Raw genomic sequence first — 26,108 nt, 5'->3', positions numbered from 1 at the left:
TTTTTCCATGTATGCAAAATAGTAGTACGCGTCATCAGTGTTTGGTCAGTTTTCACAATCGGTGCAGTTTTCCACATAAGGATAAATATATTACAGAGCTTCTCCAATCCATTGCAATGTTAATTGCGGACCTATAGGCTTGAGGTGGTAGTTTTCATTTACCGTATGCTGCTGGTAAAAAATTCAAATGTCTCCAAGATGTTTTTCACGACACAATGTCAGCAATAAAAAAACCTTACATGAACAGCCCCATAGAGTGTAATGGGTTCTAGCCGAGAAAAACACAAAGACGTTTGTGCACACGGATGTCTGAATGAGATCTTACCGGGCCTGTCCAGGGTAAGAAAAGGGGGATCAGAGATGAGTTACCGCTATCCAGCAGCAGTATTTGATAGTATCTTCATGAAGGGGGGAAATGTCTCATCCTGAACAACCCTTTTAAGGCGTATGTGGGGCGTTCCGATGTTCCTATTCACTGGTAAAAAGTGTAAAACAGATTCTCTAGTTTCTGCTACATGGGTTTTTCCCAATTTTAAATTGATCAACAAAACTGTCAGTCTTCATTTCACCAACATATAAAACATCGTTGTGTCACTGTCATGCAAAGTATCAACAGGAGAAAATTTTCTTTTGGTATGGAGAACGACACAAAGGGCAAACAAGACGTTCCCCCAAGGAAAACTCTTCAAATGCCTGAAGACAAGTATTATGAAACACATGGGAGCAAGACAGAAGGACAGTCGGGCGGTTAGACAGGCTTCGGTACTCTTCGTTATTTGGAGACAGCGGCATAATACATATGGGACAGTCCAATATTTCCTGCCGAACAGCCTAGATGAAAACATACACAGGGTATAACATACTCTCTTCCCCAATCATTGTACAGCAATAATGTCCTTTTTCTTTTCTTACTTTGGGTCCTAAATGTCAGCATGCCTTAAAGGGAACCTATCACCATGAAACGGCAGTCCATTCTGCAGGCACAATGTTATAGAGCAGGGAGAGCGGAGCAGGCTAATATATAATTTTGTGAGAATAGATTCAGTGTAACATGGTATTTTATCATTTAATCCTCTGCTCTTTCTGGGATTTTCAGTCCAGTGTGCGGTCCTATTAGAGAATGACAGCTTCCTATGTATGTTGACAAAAATAGCTATCAATCACTGACAGGGCAGCACACGGGACTGAAAATCCCAGAAAGATGAGGATTAAATGATGAAATGAGTGAGTCTTTTTCTCACAAAATTATATATCAATCCACTCAGCTCCTCCCTGCTCTATAAGATGCTGCCTGCAGAATGGACTGTGTTTTCTTGGTGAAAAGTTACCTTTAACATAAGACCTCCGTTTATGGAAAAAAAAAAAAAAAAAAAAAAAAAAAAGTACAGTTCAAACAAGGTGGCATTTAACAGTATTAGGCTATGTGCACACGGTGCGGATTCTGCTGTGGAATTTTCCGTGCAGATTTTGCTAAATCTGCAGGTAAAATGACCTGCGTTTTACCTGCAGGTTTAGTGCAGTTTTTGTTTGGATTTCCCCTGCAGTTTTCACCTGCAGATTTCTATAATGGAGCAGATGAAAAACTGCTGCAGAACTGCACAAAAGAAGTGACATGCTGCAGTTTTAAATCTGCACCAAATCTGGGCGGAAAAATCTGCAGCATGTGCACAGCGTTTTTTGTTTTACATAGCTTTAAATGGTACTGTACATCACTTGCAGTTCTGCAGGGCCAAATCTGCTGCAGAACTGCACAGAATCTGCACCGTGTGCACACGATGCAGATTTCCAGCGGATCCGCAGCGGATTTTACCGCGCAGAAACGCTGCATATCCGCGTTGTGATTTACAGTAGCATGTTAATCTATAGAAAAAAAAAAAACGCTGTGCAGACGCTGCAGATTTTTCCGCACGGTTTTCTTGTGGTTCAAAATATGCAGCATGTCACTTCTTTTGTGCGGTTTTCCACCTGCTCCATTCTCCAAATCCGCAGGGGAAAACCGCAAGAAAAAAGGAAGAAATCCGCAGGAAAAATGCAGGTTATTTGACCTATGGATTTTTTTAATTCTGCGTGGAAAAATCCGCAGGGCAAAAAAGTACGTGTGCACTTAGCCTTATATTAGAAAAATGTGTCTTTAAAAAGTGGCACTCTTCCAAAGGACAATGTCTGGTAATGCAGCCCACGCCCTCTAACTTAAATAGGGCTGAGCTGCAATACCAGACACAGCCAATAAACAAGGGTGGCGCATATCTGAAGGAAAAAAAAAAAGCTTAACCTTTTCTAACCTCATTCAACCCCTGTAATGAGTGAGCACATGTCCAAGTGTCCTTATTACTTTTAAAGTGTATGTCACATTGTTAAAAAAAAAAAAAAAAAAAAAAAAAAGAGTCCTCCAGCAGTGCTCCGGATAAAATAGGACTCTATTCCAACAAGTTTAAAAGGTAGACCTGCTCATGCATATCCAAATTGCATATTCTTTCCTATGCGTTTCAGACTGCAGCTCAGTCCTTATTCACAGATAACATAATAGTTCATTATTAGAGATGAGCGAACGTGCTCGGACAAGGAGTTATCTGGGCATGGTCGGGTGCTAATCGAGTCTTCGACGTGCTTGAATAATATGTTTGATTTTCTGCGTGTTGGAATATGTTTGGTGCAACAACTCCATTCCTGTCTATGAGTGTTTAGTTGCTAGATTTGTATGCGGTTTATAAAGTTAGAACAAAAAAAAAAAAATTCCTAGAGGCTGTGGTGCAGTGACCCCTGTGACAGTTAGGGGGCGCTGTGTGGGCGTCCAAGGACATGCATACAGGCATCTCCATTATTGTAATGGAGAAAGGATGAACGGCAGGATGTTAATTGACCGATATGTATCTCAGGGTGGGTGGCCCTGGGATGGAAGCTGGATCCGGTATTAATCAGCAGATATTCTGCTGATGGTTTCTGCTTACAATAGGAAGCTTCCAGGTGCCTTGGTGAGATGGGTGGAAACAGTCACCTACAATCCCACCCAGGGACGTGTGTCTGAACGCCCATAGTAAAACCTGTATATGTGTGTGTATGGCTGGGTGTCTGGAAAGGACCTGCAATGAGGTCATAGCCATGTGATCCATATCTCACCTGTGGGTGTGGCTACGGACCATATAAGGTGACCAGGGTAGGTCACATGAGAAAGTGAATGGATCTGATTGGGCCATGTGGAAGGTCCCGGAAGAACTAGGTGCTGGAAGGTCTGCTGCCTCCCTGAAGAGCACATGCTGAGGCCGCGGACCTGGTGAGGCCTGTGTATATTGGCCTGTGTGTGTTGGACAGTCCCCAGGAGGGAACGGACGTCCTGAATGAGAAGCAACTAAGAGGTAACCCCGGACAGGGGGAAATAACTGAGGCTGTAGAGCCTGTTTGCTGGACAAAGCACAGCCTGTGTGACCACAGGGCTAAGAGAGCGGAGCTCTGTTATGAACATTCGTTTGGTCTGATGTAAGACTGTGACCTTTTCTTCATGCTTCTGTGATTTATGCTGTGTAACAATTAACCGTATGGACTATATATATATATATATATATATATATATATATATATATATATATATATATATATATATATATGGAAAACCCCGTGCTGGACCCTATTAATTGGCTGCCAAGTGAGTGTCCCCCAACACAAACAATAGGCGCTACCTTACAATGCTCACACAGGGAGAGCATGTGACTGTTTTCCTGTGTATGATAGAAGCAGCCTGCTCTAGATTCTGCACAGATAGAGACACATAAATGATTTATTCCTGATCTATTAAGCATATCATATATTGTTCCTGAATAAAGAAGCTCTGTTGTCACATGCTTGGAGAGTATCCTGAATAATCCGCTGCCAACACCGTGGCTGCATGTCTCATGGCTGTTCGACAGCAGCAACACATGCAGAGATTTCCTGTTTGTTAGTCATTCCTACTATGTGTTGCTTTTGTCAAACAGCTGTGAGACATGCAGCTGCGGGGACTCGGACGCATTATTCAAGCACGCCGGAGACACTTGGTTAGCACCTGAGCATGCCCGCTCATCACTATCTGTGAATAAGAACTGAGCTGCAGTCTGAAATGCATAGAAAAAGAATATACAATTTTGGATATAGGTCTACCTTTTCAAATTGTTGGAATAAAGATAGCTACAGTTGTGGCCAAAAGTATTGACACCCCTGCAATTCTGTCAGATAATACTCAGTTTCTTCCTGAAAATGATTGCAATCACAAATTCTTTGGTATTATGATCTTCATTTAATTTGTCTTAAATGAAAAAACACAAAAGAGAATGAAGCAAAACATTGATCATTTCACACAAAACGCCAAAAATGGGCCAGACAAAAAGTATTGCCACCCTCAGCCTAATACTTGGTTGCACAACCTTTAGCCAAAATAACTGCTTCCAACCGTTTCCGGTAACCATCAATGAGTTTCTTACAATGCTCTGCTGGAATTTTAGACCTTTCTTATTTGGCAAACTGCTCCAGGTCCCTGATATTTGAAGGGTGCCTTCTCCAAACTGCCATTTTTAGATCTCTCCACAGGTGTGCTATGGGATTCAGGTCTAGACTCATTGCTGGCCACATTAGAAGTCTCCAGTGCTTTCTCTCAAACCATTTTCTAGTGCTTTTTGAAGTGTGTTTTGGGTCATTGTCCTGCTGACCCATGACCTCTGAGGGAGACCCAGCTTTCTCACACTGGGCCCTACATTATGCTGCAAAATTTGTTGGTAGTCTTCAGACTTCATAATGCTATGCAAACGGTCAAGCAGTCCAGTGCCAGAGGCAGCAAAGCAACTCCAAAACATCAGGGAACCTCCGCCATGTTTGACTGTAGGGACCGTGCTCTTTTCTTTTAATGCCTATTTTTTTCTTCTGTAAACTCTATGTTGATGCCTTTGCCCAAAAAGATCTACTTTTGTCTCATCTGACCAGAGAACATTCTTCCAAAACGCTTTAGGCTTTTTCAGGTAAGTTTTGGCAAACTCCAGCCTGGCTTTTTTTATGTCTCGGGGTAAGAAGTGGGGTCTTCCTGGGTCTCCTACCATACAATCCCTTTTCATTCAGACGCCGACGGATAGTACGGGTTGACACTGTTGTACCCTCAGACTGCAGGGCAGCTTGAACTTGTTTGGATGTTAGTCGAGGTTCTTTATCCAACATCCACACAATCTTGCGTTGAAATCTCTTGTCAATTTTTCTTTTCCGTCCACATCTAGGGAGGTTAGCCACAGTGCCATGGGCTTTAAACTTCTTGATGACACTACGCACGGTAGACACAGGAACATTTAGGTCTTTGGAGATGGACTTGTAGCCTTGAGATTGCTCATGCTTCCTCACAATTTGGTTTCTCAAGTCCTCAGACAGTTCTTTGGTCTTCTTTCTTTTCTCCATGCTCAATGTGGTACACACAAGGACACAGGACAGAGGTTGAGTCAACTTTAATCCATGTCAACTGGCTGCAAGTGTGATTTAGTTATTGCCAACACCTGTTAGGTGTTACAGGTGCTGTTAGTTACACAAATTAGAGAAGCATTACATGATTTTTCGAACAGTGCCAATACTTTTGTCCAGCCTCTTTTTTATGTTTGGTGTGGAATTATATCCAATTTGGCTTTAGGACAATTCTTTTTGTGTTTTTTCATTTAAGACAAATTAAATGAAGATAATAATACCAAAGAATGTGTTTGCAATAATTTTCAGGAAGAAACTGAGTATTATCTGACAGAATTGCAGGAGTGTCAATACTTTTGGCCACAACTGTATTTCATCCGGAACACGGCTGGAGGACTTTTTTTCTTGATGTTTGCTGGGCCACATCGAGCAGGACTGGCTTACTCTGTGCCAAAGAGTGCAGTAACTTCATTAAGGGGGAGTTGGTTATTCTATATCATTCTTGTATGTTACATTGTACATGACTTAAGTCATAACTGTGAGTGTGAAGCAAAGCAGGATATATTATATATATATATATATATATATAATTTTATATACACACACACACACACACACACACACACACAAGTATATAGGTCTCATCACCTGTAGCTGTATTTTTTCCCAGTATGCTTCATCGATTTCTGGTTGACACTTTTGTTCTAACTGCTGAAAAATATTGTGACTGAAGGCAACAGCCTGATCGATCTCACGGAAGAGTCCCTCAATATCTGGGTTGCAGCATCTTATTAGTCGATCCGAAATTTCTGAGAACTAAGATGTAAAAAGAAATAGTTCTAAAACTAAAATAATATTTTATTAAACACCTAAAATAAAACACAAGATACTTAAAAACCACTAATTATAAATTTTGTCCTGTTTTGGGTCTACAGTTCTTTTGAAAACACTGGCCCCGATTCAACAGAAACTTGATGTAAAACTTTTTGAAATGTCGTCTTTACACCAGTCCTGGCCATTTCCACCAGCCTTTTGAAAAAAATACGTTGGGCTTGTCCAAGACCACCCAATAAATTCATACTTAACGCAATAGTTGCATAAATCCTGCCAGCAGTGGTCGCCAGCACACGGCTGGAGTAACCTTTTTGGCGGAGGTGCACAACAGTTGTAAGATGTGACAACTATATTAAGAGATGCACGCCTCTTAACGAATTTGGGGCATCTTACACTAGTGTTTCCTTCATTAAGGCTGGCATACAAAGGGCCTGTCTTAACGAAGCTTGGCCATTTTGTATGTGGTAAGGCGTAAGGGATAGTAAGAAGATAATCTTTTCATAAAATCTTGGAATGCGACTTTAAGGCTCTTTCAGATGTCAGTAATTTTTCTCAGTTTGGTCAGTTTATCAGTTTTTATCATCCGAGTTTGGTCACAATTTTATCAGTTTTTCTAGGGTTAAAAAATGAACTGATATAGAAGTTTCTCATATCAAACAGATTGTGAAAAATTGATTGAAGTCCGTTTTTTTTTTTTTCACGGATCCATAGTTTTGTATTGGTGAGTTTGATCTGAGACATGGATTTAAAATCAGATAAGACTGATTTTTTACAGACCATTCGGGCTTCAAATATACATGGACATGTTAGCAGCTCCATAGACTGTAGTAGCACGAGTTCCACCAGTCAAAAACCTTGATAGAACTCATAAGAAAAACTGACATCTGAATGATCCCTTAAAGCACCACTACAGCGTGTATTTACTTTATTTCAGCACTGGAGTGATATCACTAATCCACGTTCCCTGCCTTAGTAAAATACTAACCAGCCGCCATCTTCTGCTCTTCCCGGCATCGATCCGTTCGCGTTCAACTATCTTGTGACCGCAGCTCCTAACTGACCAAAAGTCACAGCTAATGATCACAAATTCTCTATGTGAGTATCAGGATCCTGACAGCGCCGGCGTACAGCCTCCACTAAGCAGGGACTCACCCGCACTGTAGGGACCCCTGAGGACAAGAACAGCCGGAAAGCACAGATGCACCGGACCTGAATGCTGAAGTTTAGCAAGCCGGCACGGGACCTATGGTCATGTGACTGCAAGGGGGCGGGGCTTAACGTCCTGCTTTCAGAGAAGGTAGAAAACTCAGTCAGGCAAAACGGAGGTCATACACAGTACAGGCAAACGAGGTACAGGAGGGATAAACAGACGGGAGGTCAGACAAAGCCAAAGGTCATACACAAGAGGGCGGTGTGGTCCAAAGGGACAAGCAGAGAGCAGTCGAGTCACAAGCAGAGTCATACACGAGAGAATGGTGCGGTATAAGAGGGGCAGGCAGAACTCGAAACAGGGACAGAACCTGATCACAACCAAACAACAAGTAATCAGGCATAAGGCACACGTATACAAGAGGTCAACTAACTCAGCCGAGGGCAGGACTAGAACTGACACCGGACCTAGGTCCAGTGAGCATTAAATAGCCGCCCTCTGCCAGATAGAGGCAGAACAATTAACCCGCAGTCTGACCAGGACGGGCCAAAGCGAAACCCCGTCCTGGATCATGACAGTACCCTCCTCTCAATGGGGGCCAGCAGACCCCCAGGTCTCCCAGGATACTTGGCGTGAAAGGCCCGGACCAACCGATCCGCATGAACAGATTGAGCGTTCTTCAGGACCGTAGCCTTTCCAATGTACCAGATATTGAAGGGTACGACGGACCAACCTGGAGTCGACGATTCATTCCACCTCGTACTCAGACTGCCAGTCTACCAAAACCGGTGGCGGGGAAGCTGATGATCCCTCCCCACCGGACCTCACCGGTTTCAAAAGGGCCTTATGGAAAACATTTGGGATCCGCAGAGATGGCAGGAGACGCAACCGAAAAGCCACCGGGTTAACTGCTTCGGTAGTTTCATAGGGACCTATAAACTTGGGTCCAAGCTTCGCAGAGGGGACCTTGAGCCTCATATTCTTGGTGTACAACCATACCTTATCCCCAATCTGAAACACCGGTCCCGCGTATCGTTTTTTTGTCCGCAAAAAACTTAAAATTTGTCCTGGGCCTTCGTAATGTTACTCTGGACCTCCCGCCATGCCTCCCCCAACCGCTGGATAGTCTCATCCGCTCCAGGACACCCAGAATTCAAACGGGAAAATTCTCCAAAATGAGGATGAAACCCATAATTGCAGAAAAAGGGAGATGTACCCGTAGACTGGTTAATGCGGTTGTTAAATGCAAAATCGGCCAACGGTAACACAGAACACCAATCATCTTGTCGGGCTGAGGTCAAGCAACGCAGAATTTGTTCCAGAGACTGATTGGTCTGCTCGGTCTGCCCATTAGTCTCTGGATGATAAGCGGATGAAAAGGACAGACCAATACCTAACCTTTTACAAAAAGCTCTCCAAAATCTGGAAACTAATTGCACTCCCCTATCAGACGCCATATTCAAGGGTACCCCATGCAACCGCACCACATGCTCAACAAACAATCTGGACAATGTTTCCGCATTAGGTAGAGCTGGCAAAGGTACAAAATAAGCCTGCTTACTAAACCTGTCCACCACCACCCAGACGACGGTATTACCCTTGGAGGGGGGAAGGTTGGTGATGAAATCCATGGACAGATGAGTCCATGGTCTCTCAGGAATTGGCAGTGGTACCAATTCCCCGGCCGGTTATGGGGGGGTTTTTGCACGGGCACAAACATCACATGCAGACACATTCCCCAACATCAGAGGCTAAAGAAGACCACCAGAATACTCTAGCAATGGCCTTCCGGGTAGCCGAGATCCCTGGATGTCCACCCAGAACTGAGTCATGGAACTCCCGGAGGACCTTGAGACGAAACCGAGCTGGCACAAAAAGTTTATCCACCGGCTTAGCCGGAGGTGCAAGAGACTGGGCTTCCCGAATCTCCCGTTCCAACATATTAGAAATACCTGCCACCACCACCCCAGGCTGAAGGATGGAGGTTCCGGGGGGGACCGGATCTAGACTGCGTGACAAGGCATCAGCTCTGACATTTTTGGATCTTGGCCAAAAAGTGATCGAGAAGTTGAATCGGGAAAAGAAAAAAGTGACCATCTAGCCTGCCTGGGAGTCAACCTTTTAGCTGACTCAATGTAAGCTAGGTTTTTGTGGTCCGTAATTACGGTTATAGGATGGACAGCCCCCTCCAAAAAATGCCTCCATCCTTCAAAGGCCAACTTTACAGCCAGAAGTTCTCGATTCCTCACATCATAGTTTCTCTCCGCAGGTGAGAATTTCTTTGAGAAAAAGGCGCAGGGTCTCAAGTTGGTCAAAGTGGCGGATCCCTGGGACAATACCGCCCCCACCCCCACCTCTGAGGCGTCTACCTCAACAATAAATGGTTCAGACGGGTCCGGTTGAATAAGAACCGGGGCAGACATGAAACATTTTTTCAAAAACTGAAATGCCGCTACCGCTGCGGTTGACCAATTCTTGATATCGGCCCCATTTTGAGTTATGTCTGTGAGGGGTTTAACCACCTGCGAGAACCCCCTTATAAATTTACGATAATAATTGGCGAATCCTAGGAAACGCTGCAGAGCCTTTAAATCACAAGGGTGAACCCACTCGACAATGGCCTGCACCTTATTAGGATCCATGTGATACCCTTCAGCAGACACGATGAACCCCAGGAAAGACAGTTCCTGAACAAAAAATAAACATTTTTCTTGTTTGGCAAAGAGACAGTTCTCCCGGAGTCTTTGGAGAACTGCCCGAGCATGACCAATGTGAGCTTGTTTATCAGGAGAGTAGATGTCATCCAAATATACCACCATAAAACGTCCAATAAAATCAGAAAACACGTGATTTATGAAATTTTGGAAGACCGCTGGAGCATTGGTCAGGCCGAAAGGCATGACCAAATTTTCAAACAACCCTTCAGTAGTGAGAAAAGCGGTTTTCCACTCATCTCCGTCCCGGACTCGGATAAGGTTATACGCTCCCCGTAGATCTAATTTCGAATACCACTTAGCCCCGGATAACTGGTTGTATAAATCAGGAATAAGTGGAAGGGGATACGTATTCCTCACAGTTATCTTATTTAACTCACGAAAATCGAGGCATGGGCGTAAACCACCGTCTTTTTTCTTTACAAAAAAGAACCCCGCCGCCACGGTCAAAACAGAAGGACGAATGTGTCCCTTACGGAGACTCTCGGAAATATATTCCTTCATCGCAGCCCGTTCTGGACCCGAAAGGTTATACAAGCAGGCTTTGGGCAATTTAGCATCGGGAACTAGGTCAATGGCACAATTAAATGGGCAGTGTGGTGGTAAAACCTCAGCCTCCTTTTCGGAGAAAACATCTGTATAGTCTTTCAGGCACTCCGGAATACCTTACAGACCCACGGACGACACAGACACAGTAACCAGACATTTTTCAGAACAATAGGGACCCCATTTAACAATGTCCCGATATTCCCAATTAATTACAGGATTATGCAATTGTAACCAGGGGAACCCCAACACCAGTCCCGCAGGCAGGTTGTCCATCACAAAACATGAAATATGTTCCTGGTGCAAGGAACTCACTTTAAGGAGAAACTCTTCAGTACGAAACATAACGTCATTCTTAACCAGTGGTGTTTTGTCAATGGCAATAATGTGAATAGGAGTCTCCAACCTAACTGTCCCTAACTTACACCTGGACACCAAGTCAAAGTCAATAAAGTTCAAAGATGATCCGCAATCCACGAAGGCAGAAGTGGATGTGGAGACATTCCCAAGTTCCACTTGCAACAAAATTTTAGAGAAGGCAGAAAAGGGTACCTGAGAGCCTGGGTGACCTCCACGACAATCACCCGGGCTCAGTCGCTTGTTGATTAGTGGACGGGAGGGGCAATCCTTTTTCCAATGTCCAGAATCGCTACAGTGAAAACAGCCTTTACCCACGCGCCGTTGTCTCCTTTCATTCTCTTTGAGGTCGATGGTCCCCATCTCCGTGATTTCCAATGTAGGATTGGCTCCCCCTTCCTTGGGAGAATAACTGTGTCTCAATTTGCATCACTCCCCTCGCCCGTAGTCTGCGATCCATTTGGACGGCCTGTGTCATAGCCTCCTCCAGGGAATCAGGCGGCGGGTGGAGAGCCAAGGCATCTTTCAGATGTTCAGACAGACCTCTATGGAACAAACCCCAGAGGGCGGCATCATTCCAGCAGACCTCAGCAGCCCATCGTTTGAACTCTGAGCAAAACCACTCGTCTGAGTGCTTCCCCTGGCACACACTCATCACCATGTCCTCAGCCATACGCATCCGATCAGGCTCATCATAAATATGCCCCAGGGCCTCAAAAAAATGCATCCACAGTCCTACGCTCAGGGGCCGTGGTCGGAAGGGAGAAAGCCCAAGCTTGGGGGGGCTCCCCTTAACAGAGACATAATGACCCCCACTCTCTGACTTTCATCCCCAGAAGAGTGTGGTCTTAAGGAAAAAAAAAAAAAAGCTTACAGTGCTCCTTAAAAACTCTGAATTCTTTTTTGTCTCCAGAAAAGGTATCTGGTAACTTAAGCTGAGACTCAGGGGAAATTAATGTAATCTCCCGAGCCCCTGATGAAAAAACCCCCTGCACAGTGTCAGCGATCAGCTGCTGAGACTGAGCCAGAACTCGTTCTCAAAGGAGTTTCTGAGACATCTGAGTCAGGTGCTTTACCTGCTCAGAAAGAGCGTGCATAGGATCCATCACACACACAGGAGAAAGGGAGCAGAGATAAAAAAAAATGGTAACGGTCAGTTATAATATCAGGATCCTGACAGTGCCGGCGTACAGCCTCCGCTAAGCAGGGACTCACCCGCACTTTAGGGACCTCTGAGGACAAGAACAGCCAGAAAGCACAGATGCACAGGACCTGAACAATGAAGTTTAGCAAGCCGGCACAGGACCTATGGTCATGTGACTGCAAGGGGTGGGGCTTAACGTCCTGCTTTCAGAGAAGGTAAAAAACTCAGTCGGGCAAAACGGAGGTCATACACAGTACAGGCAAACGAGGTACAGGAGGGATAAACAGACGGGAGGTCAGACAAAGCCAAAGGTCATACACAAGAGGGTGGTGCGGTACCAAAGGGACGAGCAGAGAGCAGTCGAGTCACAAGCAGAGAGTCATACACGAGAGAGCGGTGCGGTACAAGAAGGGCAGGCAGAACTGGAAACAGGGACAGAACCGGATCACAACCAAACAGCAAGTAATCAGGCACATGTATACAAGAGGTCAACTAACTCAGCCGAGGGCAGGAGTATAACTGACACCGGACCTAGGTCCAGTGAGCATTAAATAGCCGCCCTCTGCCAAATAGAGACAGAACAATTAACCCCCAGTCTGACCAGGATGGGCCAAAGCGAAACCCCGTCCTGGATCATGACAGTGAGTTTTTGAGCTCATCGTTCTGGCTCTCAGACTTACATTGAGAAGTGACTTCCGTTTCGCCCACCAAGAAAGTGAAGCGATCCGGCAGGTGACAACCAGCAGATGGCGACCTGAGCGGTGCCGAGAACAGAAGAAGACTGCGGCTGGAGTGATGCTTTAAGCAATAATAGCATTTGTGGCAACAGGAACTGATGTTGGACAGCAAGATCTGGCTTGTAATCATCTTTATCATTCATTCCAAGAGTGATAGATGATGTTGAGGTTAGCGCCATATGGAACCCTCATTTTCTTCGATTCCAAACTCTTTACACCATGGCCGGCTGCTGCATGAATGAGGTACAGGCTGGGCAATGGGTCACAACTGTGGCTCGAATGTGGCCATGTATGGCACTGTATGGGAGCATCACTGTGGCTGGCACTCTAGGAGCACGGCTCCGTAGGATGCCAGGATCTTCGAGAGTCCATGTGCCCACATGGCACACACTGTGGCTTTAGTTTTCCATTAGGGAATAAGCTTTCAAAGAAAGGGTCTGAACTTGTGCAAAAGTGAAAGTGACGCGCAGAAAGCATTGACATGCCGACCACTAGAGTTGAGCGACTTTGGTCGGATCGGGTTTCGTGAAACCCGAATGAAACAAAATAAGTTTCAGATGAAACTCGTCCGACTAGAGCAAAACAAAGTCGGAGTTTCGTCCGAAACCCGACCCCAATGCAAGTCAATGGGAAATAAAAGTCGGACTTTGTTTTGCTCTAGTCGGACGAGTTTCATCTGAAACTTATTTTGTTTCATTCGGGTTTAACGAAACCCGATCCGACCAAAGTCGCTCAACTCTACAGACCACCATACATTATGTCTTCTGATCAACACAAAGGCCTAACTGCTCTTCAGACTCCTTCTACTACAAAGGGCGGACAATATAATCCGAGCAGACATCACATAAATCATTCCCACATCCTTTGAAAGCAACGTCAATTATTACTTTTTCTGAATATGCATTTTTCATCACTTAGAAAACATTTCCTTATAAGAAATTAATTAACCTGACATCCTGGTAGGAACTTCACAAAATATTTCAGCTTAAAAAGAGGCGAAACTTCAGCTAAGTCAAGATAGGAATGATAGAAACTTTCCATTAGCTGCAACGAGCAGTCATAGCGCTCAGAGGAGTGTTTGCTTAGCAGAGAATTGCAGCGCTCATTACGGCTAGCTGCCCAGAACTCTAGTATTGTCTCCCTATGAAGAAAGGAGACAGATCTGGACAGCTTTTATAAATTGACGTAGTAAGGTAAAGCAAAGCGGTCACGTACGCCTTTCATATCCAGCCTCTAATTTATCTCTGCTAAAAGTCCCTTTGTGACTGAAGCTAAACATATCCACAACCCTACACTTGTCGTGTATGTCATCCAGAAGAATGGGGAGAAAGGTGTGTCTGCTCACTGATTAACCACAACACACAAGTACGGGGGCAACGCGGGGCTCTTTCTATCGGGCTAGAAATATAGCTGGTGATGAAACATTTACATGCAAGATTCAGTTTTATGCCATTGTCAATCATAAAGATATCAATGCAGAACAGAGCCGGTCAATTAATGGGTCATATAAAAATAGGGAACATGATGGTCCCTATAAATAGTTCAATAAACCACTTTCATAGGAAGAACGCACGCTCCTGACCAGCAGCCCTATCTAAACAATCCTACAAAAAATGCGTAAAAAGCTCATTTGAGGGGTGCGAGGATTTTTAAAGGGAATCCGTCAGTAGGATCAACCCTCGTAAGCTGTCTCTATGGGCATGTAGGTCATGGGAAGCTGAATAAAATACTTTAATATCTGCGATCTGATGACGGGATTACAGAGAAATCCATGTTTTTCTTAACATGTAAATTAGCTGTTAAGATCTATGGCCAGGATATAGATCTCCCTGAGCATCTGCCTCCAGAGCTTATTTTATATGAAAGGTGGCGTTATCAGTGTCAGACATGTAGATCGAGAGCATATTGTCAGCCATCACATGTCTCACACTGGTAATGCCCCATTTCATTTATAATAAGCTCTGGAGGCAGATTGTCAGGGAGATCTATGTCCGGCCCATAGATCTTAACAGCTCATTTAGGCTGCTTTCACACAGGCTGCAATATCCGGATCAAATACTATTTTTTTAATCTGCTGCCATTTTCCCAAGCTGTGCTTGCTGCCAGCAAATAGAAACGTTCATGGTTTTCATTCAGAGTATGTTACAGTGTATCAGTGTGGGTAGGTGTAATAATATAAATCATTAACAATAGTGGACCTGTCATTTTCCTGACATTTCTGTTTTAATAAATACTCAGAGCCCTTATGAAATAACCTTTTCTCAGAATTCTGCATTGCGCTGTTCCTCTGTTATTTCTCCTGGAAATGTATGAACAGCTTGACAACTGTGGGTGACCATCTTCTTTATCAATACAATGTGTCTTTATGGAGTCTGATGCTGTTCACACTGATCAGTGTTTGATTTTGTCGTGATGCACCCTACTAAAAGCAGAATGGTAAAATACAGTAGTCCATTTCCGGGAAGAACCACAGAGGAATGACAACGCAATTCTACAAAACTGCCAATTAATATCAGCCCCCAGTTGTCTACTTTGCCTTTGCTGGTTATTAAAAATGGGGTGACACAAAGAAAATTATGTTGGGCCCCCCATAATTTTAATAACCAGCTAAGGCAAAGTAGACACATGGGGGCTGGTATTAATAGGTCTAATAAGGCCAGCCCTCAGCTGCCCCAGAAATGCACATCCATTAGGTACACCAATTTCGGCGCTTAGCCTCATCGCTTCCCAACTGCCCTGGTGCAGGGTTGATGTCAGCTGTGTAATGTGAAGATCACTGCAGACACTGGCCATAGGAGGGAGGACCCGGTTCGCATAATCGCACTCGCATATAGTGCGTGCGTGAAATTACAGAGCCAAACAGGTCAGTGTGACGCTGATGGGAGGGGAGGTCCCATTATAATGAAATCAGGAGGCAGTATTTCTTCCAGGCACTACACGCCCCAGAGCCTGGATGAAATCATTAGCATATAACATTATAAATGACGTTCTCAAGATCTACATAGCAGCTATGAGGCATACAGGTAAGACTGGTTTAACCATTCTATTACTTGTATGCACATGTGCCAATAGTAATAGAGAAAAAAAAACATCCAAGGGGTGAAAGATTCCCTTAAACCCTGTAGGGAAACACTAGGTTTGTGTGTGTATAGTATATATAATAATGTGATGCAGTGACCCCTGCTACAGCTAGGGGGCGCTGTATGGGCTTCCCAGGACATGGATACAGGCGTTTCCTTTATTGTGATGGGGAAATGGTGAGCGGCAGGGTTGTAAATGGCCGATATGTATCACAGGGGTGGGTGCCCTGTGATGGAAGCCAGAACGTGTTGTGATCAGCAGATCTCCTGTTGATGGTTTTTTGTTTTACATTGGGGAGGCTTCCAGGTGACTTGGAGAGATGGATGTGTCTGAACGCCCAAGATAAAGCCTGTATGTGTGCGGCTGTGTAAAAGGACCTGCAGTGAGGTCATGACCATGTGATCCATACCTCACTTGTGGGTGTGGTCACATACCATATATTGTGACTGAGGTCTGGTCACATTGGGGGGGGGGGGGAAGAGTGCATGGACCTGATTGGTTCTTGTGGAAGGTCCTGGAAGGCCTAGGTGTTGGAAGGTGTGCTACCTTCCTGAAGTGCACGTGGTAGGCTGTGGACCTGGAGGCCGGTGTGTTGGGAGATCCTGGGAGTAGGATCGGATCCCTGAATAGCACCCGGCGAGGCCTATGTGTTGGGAGATCCTGGGAGTAGGATTGGATTCCTGAATAGCACCCGGTGGGACCTGTGTGTTGGATGGTCCCAGGAGGGGACGATGTCCTGAATAGCACCTGGAGTAGCCATGTGTGAGCAGAGTCTGTGACAGCCTGCATTGGGGGAGCTACCGCCCTTCTGCGGGTCTGGACTATCTGGAGTGCCCTGATCACAAGGACGGTGATCCCAGCAAGGCAGCTTAACCGGGAGAGAGGACTAACAAAAGTTGGCATCTGGAGCAGGAGCTCCTGTAAGGTACCTCCACAGACTGTTGGTGCTTGTATAGTTCTATGAACGTTAATGAACTGTTTGGCGGACGATCACCCACAGTCATTGGACAGAGAGGTCCAGTGTGTTTAGGGACTGCGAATTAAAGCCATACCCTGTAAATGCTCTGGACCATGAGTTAGGTCTGTGATGTGCAACATGACCTACGGTGCAGTTTATGATGGCATAATAAACTGCACTGGACTGTTTAAGTGGAAAGTATTCCTGTGTGCCTCAATATTGCAGTCAAGTGAGTGTCCCCCAACACAGTGAGCTCTATATACACACATATATATATATATATATATACACACACACACACACACACACACACACATATATACACACATATATATATATATATTCTCTTGTAAAAAAACATATGGATCACACTGAGTGTGTGAGTGATGGCATAGATGTACAGTATATACAAATGCAAACCCATTCTAATTATTCACATTTCATATATAAACACATATTATTCAAAGTCCAGAAACCCTCTCGTTTGTGAAGGAAGTAAGCTCAATTTCCTCCCCTGATAGGGCAATCTCAATGCCTATAACTGATAAAGAACAGCAATCTCCCTGATGTACATTGTGAAAGTGTACAGACAAACTTGACATAAGATGGCGCAACTTAGTGGGGTCGGGAACCGCATCGTGCATAGGTTCTGAATGTCTGATCCGGCAAACGCTGCATATTGCCAGATATACTGCTTTTGTAGTGTTGCAGTTAATAACATCTTTTGACAACATATGTGAGTTTAAGTCTTTGTGACGTAAAAACCGAAGTCTTGGTCATATATTTTCATAAACCACCTTTTGGGTATCCACAACAAAAATTTCCTTTACCGGATAACCAAGTATCTTTTATTTTGTTATTGTCACTATTGAAAAGGCTTGATGAAAGAATATTTCCCATGAAAACTGTGTGACGAGCAGAAAAATTAACCCCTGAAGACAAGATCCGTGAATGGGTCTCATCCTGATACATGACAGGTAATTTTTTTTTGTATAATTCTTTGTATGTTATAACAACAAGAACTGTAGGTAGTTGTAAAAGTGGCTGAATTAGAACACTCAGGTTTATAATTACTGTTGTTACTATGATAACTGTCTAGTTTTAGACGTGGCAATAGCTCGTGCTCTCGTCAATGGTTTTTTGTAATCCTGCGCAGTTAGTCTATTTTGGATGATGTTAAATTCCTTATTAAAACTATTGTCACTAGAATATGTTCGACAAGCCCTTCAAATTCACCGACTGGGAGAGTGTTGCTAACATGCAAAGGATGGTGACTAGTGGCATGTAAAATGGAATTGCCACTAATAGGTTTTCTATATCTTTCAGTTTCAACTTTCTTAGGGCAGAGACAGACTGCCATATTTCTCGTGAGAGAATCGCATGGTAAAACTCATCCTGGCTGTCGGCTCTCCTGACCTGAGCTTGACAGCTGCATAGTAATCCATCACGCTGTCTTGCTCAGGTCAGTAGAGGTGCCGGGCCAGTCCGCGCAGTGCCATGCGATTTTCTCACGAGTTATACAGCCGTCTGACTCAGCCCTTAGTGAGATGATCCCCCTGAGAATAACATTCAAAAAGGGTGTGGAGTGTGTATGACTCGCAGCAATAAATTTTAAATTGATATTATTGTCATTCAAAAAATTGGACAAAACCAGACTGCAAACAAGAAATATGGTCAGTAGAAAAAAAATAAACAAGTCGTCAATATATCTACCATACCAGATAATATTATTGTAAAAATGATTGGTTGGTAAAAATAAAACAATTTTCTTCCAAGACGCCATGTAGAGGTTTGAAAGAGATGGTGAAAGCCTAGAGCCCATAGGACAAACTTTAATCTGTAAATAATAGTTATTAAATTTAAAAAAAAAAAAAAGGTTATTTAGTAGAAATTAACAGAGTATATGCAATTAAACCATCAGAAAAATAACTACCGTATTTATGCACATGAAATGACAGAGCTCGTAGAGCTAGATCATGAGGAATGCATGAATATAGTGAGGAGACATCTCTAGTAACCCAGCTGTAATGTTCTTACCAAGTTATATTGTCCATAATTGGCATAGCTGCTTAGTGTCTCTGATATGACTGATAGTTTGCAGAACAAAGGGTTGTAAAAGATTGTCCAACCATGTAAATAAGTTTTCAGTGAGGGACTTTATACCCGCTACAATAGGGTGGTGGAGGGAAAATATCTTGTGTACCTTCATGAAAAATCGGGCATAATGGATGTTCATTCAAAAAAAATGTTCTTGTTCTTTTTTCTTAAAAAGTCCCTGAGCAAAACCTCTATCAACTAATTTGGTCATATTGACTATAATACGTTTGGCGGGGTCGCAGGTTAATTTGCGATGTGCTGACAAATCCAACCGTAAATCTGTGACCAATTTATGATAAAAATTTATCGACAATGACAATCAAGTCTCCTTTATCAGCAGGTCGCACTATTATATTGGGATTATCTCGTAGTTGTTTAATAGCTATTTTCTGCTTATCGCTGATATATGATTCAGACTGATTCCAGAAAGAAAAATATTCCTTAAGATTTCTTTCCATTATATGATGGACATTATCCATAGAAGGTAACCTTGTATGAATAGGATAGAAACTAGGGTTAGGAATATTAAAGGAAGGCGGTTTATTCTGGATATTAACATCAGTGCCTCCATTCAGATCAGTCACAAGGCTGAGCGAGCATTGTTCCTGAACATTAGAATGCACTGCAGAAACAGATTCACTATTGGATTGATTGAAAATAATATCGTTATTAGATGTATGATCACAAAAAAAGTGTCGTCTTACGGTCAACAACCTCACAAATTTATTTAAATCCATCAAAGTGTTAAAAAGATTAGCATCAGTTGAAGGAACAAAATTAAAGGGAATCTCTCACCTATTTTTTGCCCTATAAGATGCTGCCACCGCCATCAGGGGCTTATCTATAGCATTACAGAATGCTGTAGATAAGCCCCCGATGGAACCTGAAAGAGAAGAAAAACAAGTTATATTATACTCATCCAGGGGTCGGTCCGGGTCCAGTTTTGGTTCGATGGGTGTCGCAGTCCGGTCCGGCACCTCCCATCTTCTATCAGTGACGTCCTCTTCTTTGCTTCCTGTCGTGGCTCCGGCGCAGGCGTACTGCTCTGTCCTGTTGAGGGCAGAGCAGAGTACTGTAGTGCACAGGCGCCGGGAAAGGTCAGAGAGGTCCAGCCCCCGCGCACTGCATTACTCTGCTCTGCCCTCAACATGGCAGAGAGCAGTGCGCCTGCGCTGGAGCAGTGATGGGAAGCAAAGAAAGGGGACGTCATCGCTAGAAGATGGGAGGTGCCGGACCTGACTGCGACACCCATCGGACCCGGACCGGACCAGGACCACCCCTGGGTGAGTATAATCTAACTCGTTTTTCTTATCTTTCAGGTTACATCGGGGGCTTATCTACAGCATTACAGAATACTGTAGATAAGCCCCTGATGGTGGTGGCTGCATCTTATATATGAAAAATTAGGTGACAGATTCCCTTTAAGTCTTTGGGAAAGTACATCAAACTGGTCTGATGATATAATATTTGCTGACAGATAAATGACCGTGAAAGAATCCAACGATTCTTGACCGGCATGTTGGTAAATTATTTCTGCGGGTGTAATAGGAATGACTTTTTCTTATGTATTTTCCACTATTTCTTCCAGGTGATTTCCATACATGCAGTCTCGTTCCGACTAGACGTGCCTGACCTTGCCCAAACAAGTGAATTGAGTGAAGCTGGACACTGCTAGTTGGAATGTGGCCAGAAGTATGAAAATCGAAAACTAGTGGTCATATGACTGCCCACTCCAGGCGTCGGAGAATTCTGAAAATGCGCACTGTGCGTCCTGTGAGGATTCACAAGTCTGCAGTCACATAGAGTGACTGCAGACTTGAGCTCCAAGCTTGGACAACCCTTTAATGTGTAACATAGCTCTATACACTGTAATGGGAAAATAAGCTTAAAAGTAATTTTTACACTTGACCCTTCCATTTGAAGTGATTAAAAGTGCATAAGGCACAAGAAAGGTTAAATGCTCCCGTGCCAATGCTTAAATCTCCACCATTAAAAAGCACAAAATACACAAAAATGCAACAAAGAAGTAATCACCTGTAACTGGTTTTTATTCTCCATGCAGCCTACAAGGTAACAAAGACGTGTTAACAGATCCACAATGCCGAAATTAGCTAATGTAGAGCGAGCAGAATACAACTGTCTGGAAAAAGTATATACAAAGATAAAAAAAAAAAAAAAAAAAAAAAAAAAAAAAAAAGGCTCGGGAGAATGCCCAGGTGAACTTTCTGCACTCCGGAGGAGTCATTTTTTTTAATTTTTTTTTTTCAAGTAATCCATCTTAATGTCAGCAAATTGCTTACTAATGTGTTGACTTATTGCAATCTTGGGGGGGGGAAAGGAAAATGAAAAGGCCTGGAATTTACTGCACATACGGGGTTAATATCGCCCTGCTGGGAGCCGGGGCTACAGGACAGCAGAAATGTTTGCCCTGTCCTGGTCAAACTAATAAGTAAGCGGCCCAATGTTTGGTGAGAGTAAAATTAAAACATTTGGGGGAAATCTCATAGCAGGAGAGACAAATCCTACAGCCTTCCACCTTATTTCACAGCCAAACTAGCTCCTTATAAAGAGCAGGGCTGGCATTAAATCCTGCTCCAGATAATGTAATGCATATGTAAAAGATTTACGAGCCCCCGTAAAATGAGCCGCTTCAATTAAATGGCTTATGCAAGCTCGGTTTATAGGTAAGGATCAAAGCGGCGAGCAACTGCACCGGCTACATTCTGGGGAACAGTTTGCTTTCTGTACACACAGAATGTGGATATTGACATAAATGAGATAGTTGCTGCGACCTTTTAGGGACTCTTAGATCTTAGTAAAACTACTGTGGCTCTGTCAGACGTGTAATAAACACATCATTCTCAGTTCATGTCCTGGACACAATCACGGGAACCAAGAAACTAGTAGGACTATGATTCACCTCCCGTATTCCTGACTCAAGAACAAGAAGCTTATCTAAATGTTACAGGGTTTGACAAATTGGAAGTAAAATTCAAGAACAAGATTTTTTTTTTTTATATAGTAGTATAGGCTGGAAAGTGCGCTCTATATCCAGACTTACTGATATCTTCACAGCACCAAAACCTTACTTATATACTCTACAAGTGATTTCCTCCTTATCTACCACCTTCTTCTCTGCCCTCCCTGAGACTGTAGATACTTTTCCCCTCTCTCCTGTCTAATTCTTACCTCTTACTTAATTATAGGGGTTCTAGTATCAAATCAAGGCCATAGACTGCAGTTTTACACTGTTTTTTTGTGTTTTGTTGTGGTTGTACAGTATGTGTTTGTTGATGCAGGAAAAACGCATTTTACTATGTTCCAACTGTTGTTTTTGCTCTTTGGTATTTTTCCTCTTCCTCCTTCCAAGAGTAACTACTTTTTTTTTTTTTTCCCATGCACATAGCTATAAAATTACTTATTTTTTCGCAGGACATGTGGTAGTTTTGGATGACACCATCTATTCTACCGTATAACGTACTGGGAAAAGGAAACAAAATCTAAGTACAATGAAATGGTGGGAAAAAAAGCCACCATCATGCAATTGTTTTTTTGGGTTTTGTTTTCACTATGTTCATTGTGCTGTAAGAATGTAAAAATGGGTTTGCAACAGAGTTCTTCAGGTTAGTACGATTATGGAGATACCACACCGGTATAGCTCATTATTATTATTGTGATGAAACACCAAGGTTACTTACCGGTAGCCGGTTTTTCCGGAGCCCATGACGGCACACATGAGAGAGGGGATCCGCCCAGTCAGGACAGGAACCCTACTGAAGATAAAAGGGGCGGTACGTCTCCCTCGCTTCAGTTGGTTTACAGAGCATGAGAGGCCCCCTCGGGTTAGTACACATGGTAAAACTATCACCACATTATATCTAACTAAAAAAACACCCAAGCTATAGTGCACACCAAAAGGAGTGAAAAGGGGGGGGGAATATACAGGTGCCGTCATGGGCTCCGGAAAAAGGCTACCGGTTAGTAACCTTGGTGTTTTCCCGTCTCCCATGAGAGACTTTTGTAGAATAAGACACCTTAGGGAGGGACCACCGCTTGCAGCACCCTTCTACCAAAGGTTAGGTCAGTAGAGGAAGATAGATCAAGTCGGTATTGCTTAAAAAAGGTTGAAGGTGAGGACCAGGTAGCGGCTTTACAAATCTGCTCAATCGATACCTCAGCCTTCTCTGCCCAGGAGGTAGCCACGGCTCTGGTGGAGTGAGCCTTGATGCCTTCTGGAACTGGAGCGCCACTTGCGGAGTAGGATAACATAATGGCCTCCCTGATCCATCTGGCAATGGTACTCTTAGCTACCCCGTGCCCTTTTCTACTACCCTGAAAGGCTACAAAAAGGGACTGATCTTTCCTCCACTGACTAGTCATTGAGATATATTGTACTATAGCTCTTCTTACATCTAATGTATGGAATTTTTTCTCCCCCGGGTTTCTAGGATTGTTACAGAAAGATGGCAAGGAGATCTCCTGAGTCCTATGAAACTTTTGGACTACCTTGGGGAGATAGGCCGGGTCCAGTCTTAGAACCACTCGGTCATCCAAGATCTGCGTATATGGAGGACATAGATAGAACTTGTAGGTCGCTCACTCTTTGGGCTGATGTTAAGGCTACCAGTAAGACAGTTTTAAGTGTAAGTAGCTTTAGTGACAGCTCTAGTAGTGGTTCAAAGGGATCTTTGGTTAAGGCCTCTAAGACTAGGTTGAGGTCCCAGGGTGGTATCTTTGGAATAATTACCGGCCTTGACCTGCCACAGGATTTTATGAAATCGGGACACCCACCTATTGGCTGCTAAGTTGCAGTTATATAGGGCCCCCAAAGCTGAGACTTGGACTTTGAGTGTGTTAGTGGCTAACCCCAGTTGCAGCCCTACCTGTAAGAATTCTAGGATAGGTCCCACTGGCGCTACATCCCCTAAAAGGTTCCCCCAGGAAGTGTAGGAACTTTTTCCACGTTCTACCGTAGATTTGGGATGTTATAGGTTTCCTACTTTTCAACAGGGTGGAGATTAACCCTGGAGAGAATCCCTGGCGACTCAGTAGCACCCTCTCAAATTCCAGGCTGCTAGATGGAAGCCCTTCACCTGAGAGTGGACCACTGGTCCCTGGGAAAGCAGGTCTGGAATCTCCGGTAATATCCATGGATCTGTCACCGACATGAGTCTCAGAAGGGAGAACCAGAAGGGAGCTATAAGAATTATTCTCGCTCGATCCTCCCTGATTTTCCTGACCACTACTGGGATCATTGTTATCGGGGGAAATGCATAGGCCAGGATGAACTTCCAGGGTATTTGTAAGGCATCTACTGCGAAGGGGTTTTCCCTTGGATTTAATGAGCAGAACTTCCTGACCTTCCGGTTGTGTGCGGTAGCGAACAAGTCTATCTGGTTTGCCCCAGGCCTGAACTATTTGTTGGAAGACTTGGGGGTTTAGGGACCATTCCCCTTGTCTTAGGTGCCTGCGACGCAGGAAGTCTGCCTGTATATTTTCTACCCCCTTTATATGCAGTGCTGTGATGGATAACAGATGTTGTTCTGCTAGCTGGAAGAGTAGATCCGATATTTGCATGAGGCCCCGAGATCTCGTTCCCCCTTGGTGATTGATGTAGGCTACTACTGTCTGATTGTCCGTCATGACTCGGGTGTGGCGGCCCCGAAGTAAGGGAAGGAAAGGTTTCACGGCTTTTTCCACTGCCCATAGTTCTTTTACATTTGAACTCTGATCGTTTTCCAGTGAGGACCAGGTCCCCTGTATTGAGTGGGATCTCAGGTGTGCTCCCCATCCTGTGGCACTCGCGTCTGTTGTAATGATGTCCTCGACTAGTTTTTGCTATGGGACACCGGCTGTTAGATTCTTTTCTACAGTCCACCAGAGCAGGGAATCTCTTACAGCCACTGAGAGACATAGTTTGCCTTCTAAATGCCCTTTTAATTGTTTCTGTGCTGACAGAACTTCCCACTGTAGTTGTCTTAAGTGGTACTGCGCCCATGCTACGCGGGTATGCATGATGTCAACGAGCCTAAAAGGGACATTGCGTTACTCAGTGTCATATTTGGTTTTCTCTAGTCACCGTCCACGACAGCTATATCGGAGATGTCTACCCCGCCCCAATAGGGGACAGGAACAGGAAGAGGTTAAATATCCCTCCCTTTCCTGCAACCACCAGTGTTTTCCTGTCCCCTATGGGGCATGAAGAGGTCTACGATGGTGCTGCCGTTGCCGGCGATCGGGAGCACCCCACGCCCAGCATCAGCTGGGATACCTATCAGATGCCGGGCAGCCGAGGTCAGGGGCCTTGCTCTCCTCCTTCGATGGCTGCTCCCGTCTCCGCCTGCATGGTGGGACTCGGGACTCTCCCGCCTCTCCTGCGCCTCCTTTGGGGGTAAAGCGAGGCGGTGATGTGCACGCCGGGGGTCCTCCAGATAGCTCCCCGGCTTCCTCCTCCATGCTGCCAGTTCCCGGGGGTTCACACTGGCCGGGGGTGGCGTTCCTCCACTTCGGGCGTAACTGGGCTTTCCACTGGGGCGCGCGTCACTTCCGGTCTGTCCCTATGTGTTCCACGGTGGAGCGCACGTGCGCGCCGGGGGGCGCGTTACTCCTGGGACCGGCGGTCACATTCTGGGGCGTCCATGTGGTTCCCCCCATTGGGCCAAAGGGAGGAGGAGGTGCACAAACAACACTGGACCCTCGATCTTTCAAGGTCCGGGTGAGGAGATCACCAGGTAAGACCTGTCTGACACTGACTGTAGACGGCATGGACGGTGACAAGCCCTCTCTCTCTGCGTCTGCAGAGCCCAGCATACCCCCTCCTACTGTATGTAGCAGGCGTCGGCCCTGGCTATCCAGCATTATTTACTAAAATGGCGTAGCATACCTCTCTCTTTCTAATATGGGGAGAAAAGGTCTCTGACCCTATGAGGACCAGCCACAAGTGTAAAATGTGTGCTGCCAGACTCCCTCGACATATGGGGGAAACTCTGCCCGTCCTGTACAGAGAGGTCCTTCGCGCTGAGCAGCCCTCTCTCCTGGATAGCATCAAATCCCTCATAATAAAGGAGGTTCACTCCTCTATGGC

At 44.5% G+C, this 26,108-nt stretch overlaps 1 protein-coding gene across 1 annotated transcript in view; it reads right to left on the bottom strand.

Annotated features, from left to right (window-relative positions):
• Nucleotides 1-488: 488 nt before the first annotated feature.
• RNF32 (ring finger protein 32) overlaps nucleotides 489-26,108 on the bottom strand; it is a 69,911-nt gene continuing 44,291 nt past the window's right edge. The window contains exons 8-9 of the mRNA XM_073581595.1: nucleotides 6,055-6,222; nucleotides 489-831 (exon numbers count right to left, since the gene is read on the bottom strand). Of these exons, the coding sequence (XP_073437696.1) occupies nucleotides 610-831; nucleotides 6,055-6,222 (390 nt within the window). The 3' untranslated portion in view covers nucleotides 489-609. The remainder of the gene's footprint in view (nucleotides 832-6,054; nucleotides 6,223-26,108) is intronic.

This window comes from Dendrobates tinctorius, unplaced genomic scaffold (genome assembly GCF_039654945.1).
Source record: "Dendrobates tinctorius isolate UK_male_01 unplaced genomic scaffold, ASM3965494v1 ptg000070l, whole genome shotgun sequence".
In the NCBI taxonomy this organism is placed as follows: Eukaryota; Metazoa; Chordata; class Amphibia; order Anura; family Dendrobatidae; genus Dendrobates; species Dendrobates tinctorius.
Note: the sequence above shows the minus strand (reverse complement) of the source record. Positions and strands in the feature narration are given on the sequence as shown.